At 41.1% G+C, this 14,304-nt stretch overlaps 1 protein-coding gene across 1 annotated transcript; it reads left to right on the top strand.

Moving 5' to 3' along the window:
- The first annotated feature begins 4,465 nt into the window (after positions 1 to 4,465).
- bsnd (barttin CLCNK type accessory subunit beta) lies at positions 4,466 to 14,051 on the top strand. Its single transcript, XM_069942371.1, has 4 exons — positions 4,466 to 4,642; positions 5,051 to 5,145; positions 7,877 to 8,128; positions 13,664 to 14,051. Exons 1-4 carry the CDS (start codon positions 4,466 to 4,468, stop codon positions 14,049 to 14,051), a joined length of 912 nt encoding a protein of 303 aa, XP_069798472.1.
- The last annotated feature ends 253 nt before the right edge of the window (positions 14,052 to 14,304 follow it).

The following is a 14,304-nucleotide window of genomic DNA, read 5'->3' as shown; positions in this document are numbered from 1 at the left end:
TGACCTTTGAACATCAAAATTGTACCATTTATAGAGTTTCCTCTAATACCTTGTTCTGGATACAGACCATCCTAAGTGAAAATCTTGCCCCCGAGGTCTCTCTTAAAACTCTTCCCTCTTAAACCTATGCCCTATCATTCTAGAATCTAGAAGCAGACTGGGAACATTGACTTTATTAACCTCTATAAGATCATGGCTCAACCTCCTATGCTTCCAGAAATAAAGACCAAACCTGTCTTACCTCTTCCTTATAACTCAGGCCCTCTTATCCCAGCAACATCTGAGTGAATCCTTCCAGTCGCTGGGGCAATCAGAATTGCACATAGAACTCTGGGTGATTTCACCAACACCTTGTCCAACTGTATCATGACGTCCCAACCTTTGTACTCAGTATCCCACGCAATGAAGGCAAGCATGTCAAGTGTATTCTTTACCACCCTACTCCAGGTCAAGTGTTTACCAATAGGACCAGGCAACTTATGTTTGAGTTGATATCCCAATTGATGGTCAGGGCTAGCATTTATATGTTATTGAAAAATCTTCTATTAAAGCTACAGGCACATCATCTTTAAGACGGAGCCATATCAATACCCTTAGCATTTCCAAAATCTTGCAAGCTTTGTGTTTAGCATAAGCAGACAAAAGCATTACAGAAGATTGTATTGAAACTTAATATGGATGCTGGGGTGTAGCTACATTTATGTTCAAAAGGGGAAAAATACAAGAAAACAAAAAGAATTACTGTTTACCCCTTACATGCATAAAGATACCACCTTGAGGCCAAGCTGCGTTGGAAGCAAAGAATTATTCATGACATAGATACTTGCAAAGCACAACCAATCAAACAGAAATTAATGAGATGGTACGATATATCAGAATTATTGGCAATGCCAAGAAGCATTAGCTGAACAATGTAGTGGTTTGATATAATTGAGTGGCTAGCCATGAAATCCTGAAGGGGTGTTTAGATTCCACTTCTGTTCAGAAGGCAGATTGGGTAAGCACATAGCTCACCTCTTATACAGGATATCAGTAAATTAATTTGTTTCTTAAATTACATTGGAATTTTCTGGTCACTTTTACACAAGTTCATTTTAGAGAAGCTGTTCTCACTGGGACTCAACACCCCTCTCTGCAACTGGATTCTGGACTTACTGCCCGGGTCAGTAGGACAATGCCGAGCACCGTCACGTTGAGCACAGGAACACTTCAGAGCTGAGTGCTCAGCCTGATTCTGTTAACGCTACTGACCCATGACTGCATCACCAGATCCAGCTCCAACAGTGTCATCAAGTTTGCAAATGACACAACTGTAGTTGGTTTCATCAGCAACGAGGATGAGTTGCACTACAGAGAAGAGGTGGAAAATCTTGTTAAATAGTGCGAGAGTAACAGCCTGAATTTCAACATGGACAAGATAGAGAAGATGATCGTGGACTTCAGCAGGACCAGGAACGACCACCTCGACTACACATCAACAACTCTGTGGTGGAGAGAGTGGAGAGCACCAAGTTCCTTGGAGTTCACTTATCTAGTGACCTATCGTGGACACTCAACCTCTCTCACTTGTCAGGAAGGTGCAACAACAGGCAAGGCTACAGGCCACCATTATATCAACCTTCTACAGAAGCTCTATTGAGAGCATCCCAGCTAGCTGCATCTCAGTGTGGTATGGTTGCTGCAGAGAAATGGATTGGAGGCAATGTTCCCTCTAATTTTTAGTAGTCAGTGTGCACAAAAATCTTATTTTGTGCAATTTTTTTTCCTGTGACAGAAGTATGTGTGCACTGAATGCTTTTGCAAATGTAAACTTGAAATTGTTTCAAGATAATTTTGGCATAGGCTTTCTCTCATGGCTAATAAAACTGTATTGGCATGGTTTAATGTAATACAATTATGATTGCATTCTCCCAAGTAATATATTTAGTTAAGATTATTTTTAATAAGTATAATTATTAATTACTGCATATTTTAGGTAACTAACCTTTTGTGCACACATTAATTTCCTCTATGAGCTGGTTCCAAAATGTGAGCACGCGCACAAGTGCACAGCTTAGAGGGAACAGAGATTGAATATTAATCCGCAGGACATAAGAGCAACGGAGAGGATCACTGGAGTTTCATATCCCCCCCACACCCCTTCGGCAGGATCTACCAAGATCATTGTCTGAAGAAGGCACGCAAAATCACTGAGGACCCCTTCTGCCCCACACACAACATCCTTCTGCTGCTCCTATTGGGAAAGAGATTCAGGAATATCAGCGCCAGCACCACCAGATTGAGCCACAGCTTCTTCCCACAGGCAGCGAGAACACTGAACGACCAAAGGAACTGCTCACACTAACCATCTGAGACTCATATTTATGAAACAATATGCATTTATTTGAATAGATGAATACTTGTCTTGCATATTATTTGTCTATATATGTGTTATGCCTGGTTGTACGTCTGTGTGTTTTGCACCGAGGACCGGAGGACACTGTATCCTCAGGATGTACTTGTACAATTAGATGTCAAAAAACTTGACTTTACAATATTTTTAAACTGAATTTGGACTCAAATTCTTATTGACTGAATTGCATTCACGCTTCTAGACTATTGCTGAAACTATAATTTAATTATTTAATAACTATGTCTGTTATTTTGATGGAATTCATTCAATTTCACAATAACTGACATGACCCTTTTAAGAAAGTAGAAATTTGTACAGTATTTATATTGCCAGATTCTGGAAAATCCACAGTACATCAGAGCAAATGAATTGCTTTTGATGTATATTGTAATTGAGGGAAATCTATTTTCTACATAGCATGCTCCAACATACAGCAAATGAATAAATGAGAAAAAATGTTTTGGTCTTGTTGAATAATAGATAAATATGCAGGAGAACTCTGAATTATTGGTTTAACAACATCTAACTGATGCTACTTTCGACAGAGCAAGCTCCAAATAGCATAAATTATTCATTCAAGTCTTTGATATTTGGTTAGACCAGAAATAGGCTACTCAGCCCATTGAGCCTGCCCTGCCATTTAATCATGAGTTGATCCATTTTCTCACACAGCACTACTGCCTGGCCTTCTCCCCATAACCTTTGATCCCCTAGCTAATCAAGAATCTATCAATCTCTGTCTTAAATTTGCCCAATGGCCATATTTAGATTGCTGTGTTTAGTTTTGGTCGCCGCATTACAGGAAGGATATGGTGACTTTGGAGAGGGTACAGAAGAGGTTCTGCCAGAATTGGAGAGAATGAGCAAGGTTGGATAAATGGATAGGAGCAGACAAAATTATGAGAGACGTAGTGAGAGCAGATGGTCTTGCTTGAAAATGTTAAATACGAGAGGATTTAGGTTTAAGGAATGAAGAGGAAAGTTTAAAGGAGATTTATGAGGGAAGCATTTTTCTTCACAATGGGGGTGTTGCCTGTAATGCATTGCCAGGAAAAGTGGAAACAGATATGATAGCAACATTTAAAAAGCATATGGACAGGAGCATTAACAGGCAGGGAATAGAGGGATATAGACCTTGTGCAAGCAGATGTGATTAATTCAGATCGGCAGATATTGTGGGCTGAAGATCCTATTTGTCTTCTGCACTGCTCAGTGATCTTTGTGCTATCTGCAACTTGAATTCATAACCCTTCTCTTGATAATTTTAAATGGATAAAATGTTTAAAAATGCTTTTCTGCTCCACATCACACCCTTAAAAACAATGAAATGGTCTAATAAACATGAGGCAGCTTTATTGTTATTATAAATAACCAGTAACGGAAAAAAACTAAAATAAACTAATTAATGTTGGCACATAATTAATCTTCATCAAACTTAACAGTAAATCAGGCAGTTACATGGTTATTTTTCTGTCAGATTGTTGTGCATGTAGTATGTACATTAAAATCAGGTGTTTGAAAGGTTAAATATTTTGAATGCAAAGCTAATTATTGACATCAGGGCATTTATGCTCCTATAATCCTAGGCATTACAAGTCTTTTCCTTTCAATACTTCACTCATTCTTGAAAAGTAAATATTCATAAAACTGTGTAAAAATTCTACACATTTGTAAAATCTAATTTTTTCATTTGATTGGTACTTTTTTAAAAATCTTGAAATATTGAGAGTTATTGGAAAGATTTCTAATTGGCGAAAGCCCAGAGGGAAGGTTATAGCTATGAGCAATAAAACTCCAGTGGGACGTGAGCTGAGAGAAGTGTTTGTTTTCATTGCATTCATTGGAACTGACTGGATTAAACCTGAGAGGAAATGAGTCGCTTAGCCTCAACTTGTAACCCTGACCAAGTTAAAGGAGGCAAAATCATCCACACGAGCCTATTGCCGATATTGGACTAAGCCAGATATTGCTACTGATTTGTAACCACAGACCAGCAGAGGTCTGCTTGTGAGGGTGAAGAAAAGCTACGCTTTGTTGAACTGCTTCCAATCGCCTACCCACTGGCCAACTGAAATGGCAGAAGACAAGACACTTTTCTTCGGTCTCGTTATCCTGGGATTCTTCCTGATAATCGTTGGAATGTTCATTATGAATCTGGAAAAGCCAGAGGTCTATGCTACCTTCTGTTCCATTGGGATCTTGATGATTATCGTGGGGATTATCTGGAGTGTTTGCCGGTATTATCCTAAGGTATGAAAAGGATCTAATTCTTCAAGAACAGTGTTAAATGTTTGGAGGGAAGACCAGGAGCCAGCTGGTGCATTTCTATCAAGAATGAAGATCATTTTTTGAGGAATTAAATAGAATTGATGCAAAATATTGTATTGTACTAATCTAATAATTTTACATAACATTCTCCAATCATTTTTATCTATTCTTCTATCTAAATTGATTTCCCATCTTAATCTTGATTTATGAATATCTGATTTGGACATTTTCCTTTGAAGCAACTTATAGCACCCAAATTTGAACAGGAATTGGGTGGCACTGAGACCCTTGATCTTACTTCTATCAGGAGTGAAAGGTGAATATTTGAAGTAGAGTATCGGTTCACAGTCTTTTATTTTTGACTTGCTGATGGTCTGCCTTCTTTTGTAGATGAAGCTCATCACATCAGATAAGGAACATCTGTTCCAGCCAAAGCATCAAACTTCAGCCTCCATGTCGGAGTGTGAGGCACCTCTCAAATCAAGGTAACTCCTTCCGAATGCTGTGCCTTTTATCAATAGGCTGCTTCAAGTCCTTTTGCTAAAAACACGGCCTCTCGATTGTAAACTGCAACTGCTGTGTTTCTCTTTATTTTATCAAAAGGCTTCAGGATATTAGATATCCAGTTCTACCATCTCTTAACTTCCTCTGCTTTAAAAACCATCTTAATTGTTTGGGATTAGCCACATAATTGTAATCTCCTGACAGTCTGATAGATCTGCAGTACACAGAAGTGCTGGAGAAACGCAGCAGGTCATGCAGCATCTATGGGTAAACAAAGTTTCAAGCCTGAGTCACGGTGTGGGCAAAAAGCAGGCAGGTGCCTGAACAAAAAGGTGGGGGGAAGAGAGGAGAGGAGAGGAGGGAGGAAGGGGTACGGGAAGGAGCACAGGCTAACAGGTGGATACAGGTGGGAGTGTAGAAGAGGAAAAAGCTGAGATGTGATAGGGCTCTCTGAATGGAGAGGGAAGGGTTCAGGGAGCTGAAGGAAAGGAGCCAGAGGGATAGGAAAAGAGATAGAGAGAGGGGAGGGGTTTAACAGAAACTGGTAAAGTCCATGTTAATGCTGTCTAGTTGGAGAGTCCCCAGACGAAACGATGGGTGCTGTTCCTCCAATATGCGGGTAGCCTTGGTTTGGCAGGGCAAGACGCTATGGAGCAACATGTCAGTGTGAGAATGGTGTGTGGAATTAAAATGTTTGGCGACTGAGAGGTCCCTGTTATTTCAGTGGATTGAGCAAAATTTCTCAACAAAATGATCTCCCAGACAGAGTCTCTCTGATGAAGAGCAGGCCACAAAGGGAGCACTGGTGTTGCTTCAATTAGAAGGACTTTTTGGGGCCCTGAAGTCAGATAGATCTCTTCTGTACCTCCTTCAAAGCCTTCAGATACTTCCTGCACTCAACTGGTAAAAATGCTCCAGCTAGTCTCAACTAATACCTTACAACTGAAGCTCAGCCATAATAAGTCCTGATCTTAGATGTGGTATTTAGTGTTTCATGAGTGGACATATCCATGGTGTACTAATACCTTATATTTGGTCAATCCTTTTTCTATGATAAAAAATTAAAACCTGGGGTTAGGATTTGTTTGGTAAGGCTGGTGAATTTGTTGGATGCATTATCACTAGAGTTGTAGAGACCAAGTCAATGATTTTTATTAAGAAGAGATAGATGTATTTAAGGAGACGAAGGGGTATGGGGAGAAGCTGGGCATATGGTATTAATCTTAAAGATCAGCCATGATCATGTAGAATGGTAGAGCAGGCTCAAGGGCCAGATACTACACTCCTGCCTTTATTTTCAAGAATTTTATAAAATGAAGCATTAACAACCAAGCATTCCATAAAAGTCTCATTACCCTTCCTTAAATAATTCAAGGATTTTGCTTAATGGTTATCTAGGTCGGGTGAACTGACTGTCTGGGTATCATTGTTAATTATGCTTTTTCTTGTTTTGAGTTGTATCTCTTTGTTCTCCTATTGTGGCTTAGACCAATGTATACTTTTGTCATTTTTTTAGCTTTTTCTTTTAAAGCCTAATTGCCTTGTTTCCTCTAAGTGATTTGACCTTCTCCAGCAGTCAGCAGTCCCTGCATTAGTTCCAAGTTTTTTTTAAAAATTCTGCATCTTTACAGGACTCTAGATAATTAGTATTTACTCTCTTAGTTACCAAACACTGGCCTCACTAGGGGGATGTGGTGGTGGGGGGGGGGGGGGGGGTGCGAACCACACCAGGTGACACCATCAGAGGGGGTGACACCAAAATTACTGTCTATACATTTTTGTGCAGTGGTTCAGCAGAAATGTATAATTTCTTATTTAAAAAATCCCTGTCGTTAGTTATAACAACAAAAACGTTTTTTGAAAGCCCAGCTTACATGTATAAATATACCTACAAGGCTAAAACTCAATACTAATTTACTTTTTGAACCTTCTAATGTGCTCCGCTCAGGGCTGTCATTATTATCCAATCACAATGACACTTCAAATTACGTGGTTTCTTCTGCACGTGCTACCAGCACGCGCTGTTGTTTTCGTTGCTGCTAATATTTTTATAGTCGCTGCTTTTGTCAGATTTTCTGGTGTTTTAGCTACAATATTGTGGTAATTAGTATTTGTGTACCCTGTATCAATAACTTTTTTGAGAATGAAGTAGTAATTTAATTTTGCTAGTTGTTAATCTCATTACTATTGTCATTACATTCAGTGATATATGGGAATTATAAATTACGAATAAAATTAGTTCAAAAAACATCGCTAAGGATTCTGTACAGTTTGATATGGGAGGAAGTCCATGAGGGGTGGTGGGGGGATGATGTTTAATACCATGAGTTACCACACTGGGTGACACCATCCCTAGTGATGCCACTTTTACCAGAGAAACACAAATAATTTAAACCACAAACAGAAGTTCTTCATTTAAATTGCTCTTCTTGCTGTACTTAAATATGAGTTAACTTGTTAGCACATTTTAAAAAAAGCTTTTCACTTTATTACTTTACAAAAAGTAATCCAATTCAATCAATGAAAGAACTTGGATTGAGCAAAGAAACATTTCTTCGAGTGGCTTTTTTCTGCAGGAACAAAAAAACTGCAATAAGTATCTACACCGAAACAATTAATCATCAGCTCAGGGCAGTAGAGTTCATAACATTGTTCTAATATCAAGTTATGGTATATATTGCTGAGTCCTGATTAAATATATTTTTCTTTCAGTTCCCAGAGCCCATTTACCTCCTGTGAAGCATCTACACAGTGTGAGCAAACTCATCTCATTCACGAGAAGGGCTATCTAAAAGTGAGCATTGATCACCCTAATGTTCAGTCCCCTCCTGCCTTGTTCCAACCAAAACACTTGGATATGGAAGGTCACTCGTCCCTCCAGGCAGAAGTTCTGGTCCACAAAGATTCCGAGAAGGAGAGGGAAACTTGTTCCAGTTGGAAGGACATAACATTATCTGATGGAAAGTGAGATCTCCTTTTTCATTGAATTTTACATGGCACGTCCCTTTTCACTTGATTGTTCCCTTTACTAAATACTCACTGTCCAAATCTGAACTTGTTGACAAATTCGTCTGTGTTGACCATGATGCCCAAATTAAACTAAAGCTGTGCTCCTTGCATGTGATCTATTTCCCTCTATCCCCTGCATATTAATTTGTCCATGTAGAAACCTCTTAAATGTTAATATTGTATCTCCCTACACTGCTACTCCTGGCAGAACATTCCAAGCACCTACACATGTTGTAAAGAAAGATGCCCACACATCTCCTTTCAACCCCCCTTCCCTGCCCCCCCCCCCCCCAACACACACCCATTCACTTTGAATCAGTTCCTAACTTCCTTACTTTTATCCTCAAGGTCCTACCCATGAAGGCAAGCCTTCCTTACTATTCTATGTACTTGTGCGGCCACTTTCAAAGATTTATAGATCTGAACCACCAGATCCCTCTGCACATCAATGCTTTTGAGACCTGCCATTAAAAGTATTCCTTCCCCATTACATTTGCTATCCCAAAATGTAACATCTAAAAAATTGCAATGTCTTTATAGTAGCTTCAGCAGTGTTACCGTTGGTGTGGGCTTGCGGAGAGCAAGGAGACACAGTACTCCCCCACAGGATCCCACTGGCCAGTGCTACTCCTAATGGCTCTATATAGGTTTTAAACAGCCTGTTAAAGGAGCCAGCAGAGGTTTATTTTAAAATCCTGTGACCTCAGGGTCTAGGCCCAACACAATGGCACCTGTGCTCGACAGCAGCCTCGAGGGTTGCAGACTCTGGGGAAGCAGAGGACTAATGCAGGGAACCAGAAAATGGGGATACCATCCACCCTGTTTGAGAAGGAGAAGCAGAGGAGATGACCCAAAGGACTGTGACCACAGCGAGGTGCTCTGATGCTGAAGGTCACATAGGCAGCAGGCTGTTGGTGACGCGAAGCGAGGAACCCGCTCAGGATGAGCGTCAGGCTGCTAGAGACTGGTTTGAGACTGGCTGAAGGGGTACCAGGTATCAGAACTGAGGTGTGAAAGAGTGCCAAGGGTGCTGAGGACTTCCTGATCATGTCAGAGGTCTGGATCTGGAGCTCGGTTTGCTGATGGTTTGGACTGAAGGGCATATGGCAGCACAGGCTGCGGGAGAGCTGGAGCCGAATCTATGGACACTCAATGACTCTGGGGGGACTCACTTTAGCTTCTCTTTCTCGGACTATAAGGGACTCCAGGCAATTTCTGCTGATGCCAATCTTTGTTTGCCTTGTGGTAGACTAATGAAATTTTGTGTAACATTACATTTTCTGTTTTATTACATGACAATAAAAGAATCTTGAACCTCACACTTGTCCAGATTAAATTCCATCTGACTTCTTTCTGCCCATAGCTGAAACTGATAGACCTCTACCTTGTCCAAAAACTCCACCAATCTTTGTGCCACAGGTAAACTTACTAGCCCACCCACCTACTTTTTCATCCATATCACACATAGTATATCACAAACAATAGAGGTCCCAAAACCAACCTCTGAGGAATGCCACTGGTCACTGATCTTCAGCCAGTATAACACCCTTCTACCACTACCCACTGTCTTCTATGGGCCAGCCAATTCCAAATCAAAACTATTCCTTCATTGTGGAGCCCATGCATCTGTACCTTCTGCATCAGCTTATCTTAGAAACATTGAACCACAGAACATTACAGAACAGAAACAGGCTCCTTCACCCCTTCTAACCTGTGCTGAACCATTTTTTTCTGTCTAGTCCCACTGACCTGCACTCAATCCATAGTCCTCCATACCTCTCTTCCAGTACCTGTCCAAATTCTTCTTAAATGTTAAATTGAACCTGCATTAATCACTTCAGCTGGCAGTTCATTCCATACCCCCACCACTCTTTGTGTGAAGAAATTCCCCCTCATGTTCCCTTTAAACTTTTTCCCTTAAACCATGTCCTCTGGTTTGTATCCCACCTACCCTCAGTAGAAAAAAACTATCTACATTTATTTAACCCTCTCATAATTTAAAATAGAACTATTCAAATCTCTCACCATTCTTCTGTACTTCAGGGAATAAAGTCCTAACCTGGTTAACCCTTCCCTCTAACTCTGTTCCTGAAGTCCGGGCAACATCCTAGTAAATCTTCTCTGCACTCCTTCTATCTTATTGATATCTTTCAATGAGGGTGCTCATCAAATCCCACAGTAAAGTCCATGTAGACAACATCCTCTGCCCTATCTTCATCTACCACATTTGCCACATCCTAAAAACTCAATCTAATTTCTAAGACATGGCCTTCCCTGCACAAAGTCATGCAGACTGTCCCTAATCTGACCATGACTTTCCAAATGTACTATATGCAAATCTTATCCCTAGGTATCCTCTCCAATAGCTTCCCTAACACTGATGTGAGGCCCAGCAGCCGATGACTTCTGGTTTGTTATCACTTTCAAAAGCAAAAAGATTATATAGTGCAGTGAATTAGAATTTACTGGTAGGGTGTTGTGCCAATGGCTGGCCCCACCTTCAAGCTCCACCCCTATCTGCCCACATATAACCCTGGTTGAACCCTACCCTTAGTTATAAGCTAATAAAAGCATTTGTTCTCCCTCCAATCATGAGAGCTTTTATTCATGCTACAATTTTATTAGCTTATTCCCTAATAATGGAAGCGCTATTCAAGCCAGGTACGCTACTGATAGATTCTCTATCCCCCAACGTGGCTGAGAAGTTCACGTACTGGCTAGACTTCTTCTAGGCCTACCTGAACACAACCAGATTCGTCTTCCACACTGATGAACTCAGGAGGTCATCACTCATTTTGAGGGTAGGAACAAAAGGGTATGCTGTCATCAGGGACTGCTCTATGTATGATGTTGCTATCTAGGCGTTGAAGGCTAGGTACATGAAGTCACAGAACGAGGTCCTAGCAATGCATTGATTCGCTCTACATCACCAGCGGCCTGGAGAGACCATCAATGACTACCTGCTGGATCTGTGGATGCTTGCCAAGAAGTGCAGATACGAAGCAGCTATGAGCCGCATTCATGAGGAAGAACAGATCCGGGGCACTCTAGTCATGGGGGTCCACTTGAGGCAGCGACTGTTCAAGTCAGGAAAGAAGGACCTGGCTATCCATGTCGAGCTGGCCAAATCGCTGGAACAGGCCAAGCTCAAGAATGACGACTGCAAAGCCTGCGAGTTCGCCCACCCAGGTGAGCCCTTCCAAGGACCGGCTGCTCTTGCTACCCCTGCCCTAACAGCTGTCGCTTCCCATCCAGGGACTGCTTTTTCTGTGGCAAGAGCCAGCGTCCCCAATCTCGTTGCCAGCAAAAGACTCAATGTGTTCCACCTGTGGCAAGAAAGGACAATGGGCGAGAGTTTGCCACGTGAGAGGAAGCCCGGGAAAGTCTGCAAACTTGGTGCCATCTTCATGGGAGGAAGGAGGGCGGCCATCTTGCCATTCCACGAGGCTGATACCATCTTACCCACTCAGGGCAACCCAGGACGGTGGGGGCCACTCAAGTGAGGAGCATGGAGTCTCCGGGGACTTAGCCTCGATGGTCCTAGATCTGGACAGACCTCACCAGCTCAGCAACTCCATAGTGACTGTGAAGGGAAACAGACATCCCATTAAATGTCTAATCAACATGGGCTCTACTGAAAGCTTCATCGACTCACGGACTTTGCAAAAATACAACCTGAAGGTGTATCCTTCCAATTACCGCATATTCCTCACATCTCATTCGCATTCTACTCGTGTTCAACAACATTGTATAGTACATCTGTCATTTGGAGGGGGGGAATTCTGTAAATTTTGCTTGTATATTCTTAATGAACTGTATGCTCTGGTGTTGTTGGGTCTGGACTTCCTGTGTCACCTTAAAAGCGTGACCTTGGAGTATTCTGGTTCCCTCCCCCATAACAGTTTGGAACGGAGGGCCCCTAAAATCAGATCCCACTTGCAGCCTCTCCACACTGAATATCGACCATGTTACGAGCCCAGAAAACTCCAAAACCCAACGGCAATAGATATTCACCAAGGCAAATGGTTACTTAAACAAAAGTTGCTTTTAATTATCTTTAAACATGAAAACAGAATCAAACTTTAACTCATCACGATTGACTTAACCCCCTTCTAATTCTAAGCGCACATGTATGTAATGTGTGTGTGTAAGTTCAGAAAAGTTCTTTGAATCACAGTCCAGTCTCACTTCTCATTCCTCCAAGTTCACTGGTTGCAGGCAATTCTTATACTGTGCATGGAATTTAAAATTTATAAAATTCAACAGGCTTTGGTGCATGAAAGGTAAATGGTTACTGCTAAGGAAGGTTCTTGTCAGTTTTCAGAGAGAGAGATTTGTTGAACGCTGACATCCACAACTGATTCCTTTTTAAATCAGCCATTTCAGTGTCTTGCCCCCTTGGGGTTCTCCAGATGATAACTTCTTTCTTTCAAGTCACCACAGAGAGCCTTTTAGTTTCTCTTATTCCAAGAGAAATATTAGACAGCCAGTCCTCTCCTCTTGCATGAACCACACAAGGGCTTTGATCAGCTGAACTAAACACTCACAACTGTAGAACTGATCTGTGTCTCTCTCTCTCTCTCTCTCTCTCTCTCTCTCTCTCTCTCTCTCTCTCTCTGAGAAAAAGTCTGTTTTACTCTCTCTGACCCTCTTAGAACAGCAAGTTCCACTCCAGACAGAATGCAGCTCCAACAAGCTCTTTCATCTGTTGCCTTTTGTAAACAACAATCCATTAATGAAGTCTCTTGGGCACTCTCCAAAGCTTTTGCAAAGACTGTTGGCCCCCCACATGTCTAGCATGAGCAGAGCTCCAGTATTTTAAATAAGATCTGTTTTAAATTATTTTTATGTGGCCTACCCTAAATTCTATAGGAAGGGGTGAATGCAGTATACTGGGATTCACTGGTCGTGTGTGGTGCTGATGGCTGGCCCCGGCTCCCGGTTCTGCCCCCATCTGCCCACATATAACCCTGATTTCCCACCTAAACCCAGAACCCTCCTGAAGATTACTGTGAGCCCCTACCCTTAGTTATAAGCTAATAAAAGTATTTGTTCTCCCTCCAGTCATGAGAGCTTTTATTCACTCTACATAACAGACTTAATCACTTCAGATTTGGGGAATGTTACATGTGACACTGAGAATAATATTTAGAGAGATAATCTGGTCAAAGCTTACTCAGAATCCATTTCGAATTTAGAGACTGAAAACTTTGGCAATTATCATTGTCAAATTTAGAGTTAGAGATGCATCTTCACAGTTCAGAAGCATCAGTTATTCCTATAGATAATTTGAGTACTATTATGAAGGTTGACTAATACTAACTACAAATATACTTGTACGCATAGTGTTATAATTGAGAATGTAATACCCTCTTAAGACCAAAGCACACATTTATATCCATCACTCATATTTATTCAATTCAAGTACCAATTGACAAATTCTAAGTTCACGTCATGTTTCATCAACTTCTTTTCTCTGTCCATTTGCAGCATGGCAGGAGGAGACACAATAATGGCTCCTCTTGCCACCTTCCAAGAGGGCAACAATCCACCTTCCTTACAGAACCTGCCTCTCCTCAAGGCAGTGCTCCCATCTTGTTCCAGCAACAAAGGACTGAGCCATCCAACTAGGAGTGAAAGTATTGTCTTCATTGATGCTGTGTCCAGTGATAGCCCAGGTCTGCTTAACCAGTCAGCTACCAGTACTTCTGAGAGTGTTGTAAGCATTGAAATGCCACTGCCATTTAAGCTTGAACAATCGATGTCCAAGGACAGTCAGAAGAGAGAGGACCACATGGAAGATGAAATGTTTTATGGAATAAATGATGAAAGGAATCATAATTTTGAAGAATCTGAAAAAGAATACAGCTCTAAATGAAATTCCCATTTAAAGTGTGCATAACCTTCAGTGTTTTATTAAACAATGGCAAATACTGAAGATCAGCATATTCTCATCACCATTGAAAATATGGCTTGAAGTTTTACATTTTATAAAATCTTCCCTCAACTCAAATAATACTTAGGAAAATTCCGTGTTTTTTTTAAACCACAAAATTCTCTGTTGGCAATACATCTTATAATGTTAATCATATTGTCTGTGTTAAGAATTTACTCTGAAAAGTGTTGGCACT

The sequence above is a fragment of the Narcine bancroftii genome, chromosome 5 (assembly GCF_036971445.1).
Source record: "Narcine bancroftii isolate sNarBan1 chromosome 5, sNarBan1.hap1, whole genome shotgun sequence".
Taxonomy (NCBI): Eukaryota; Metazoa; Chordata; class Chondrichthyes; order Torpediniformes; family Narcinidae; genus Narcine; species Narcine bancroftii.
Note: the sequence above shows the minus strand (reverse complement) of the source record. Positions and strands in the feature narration are given on the sequence as shown.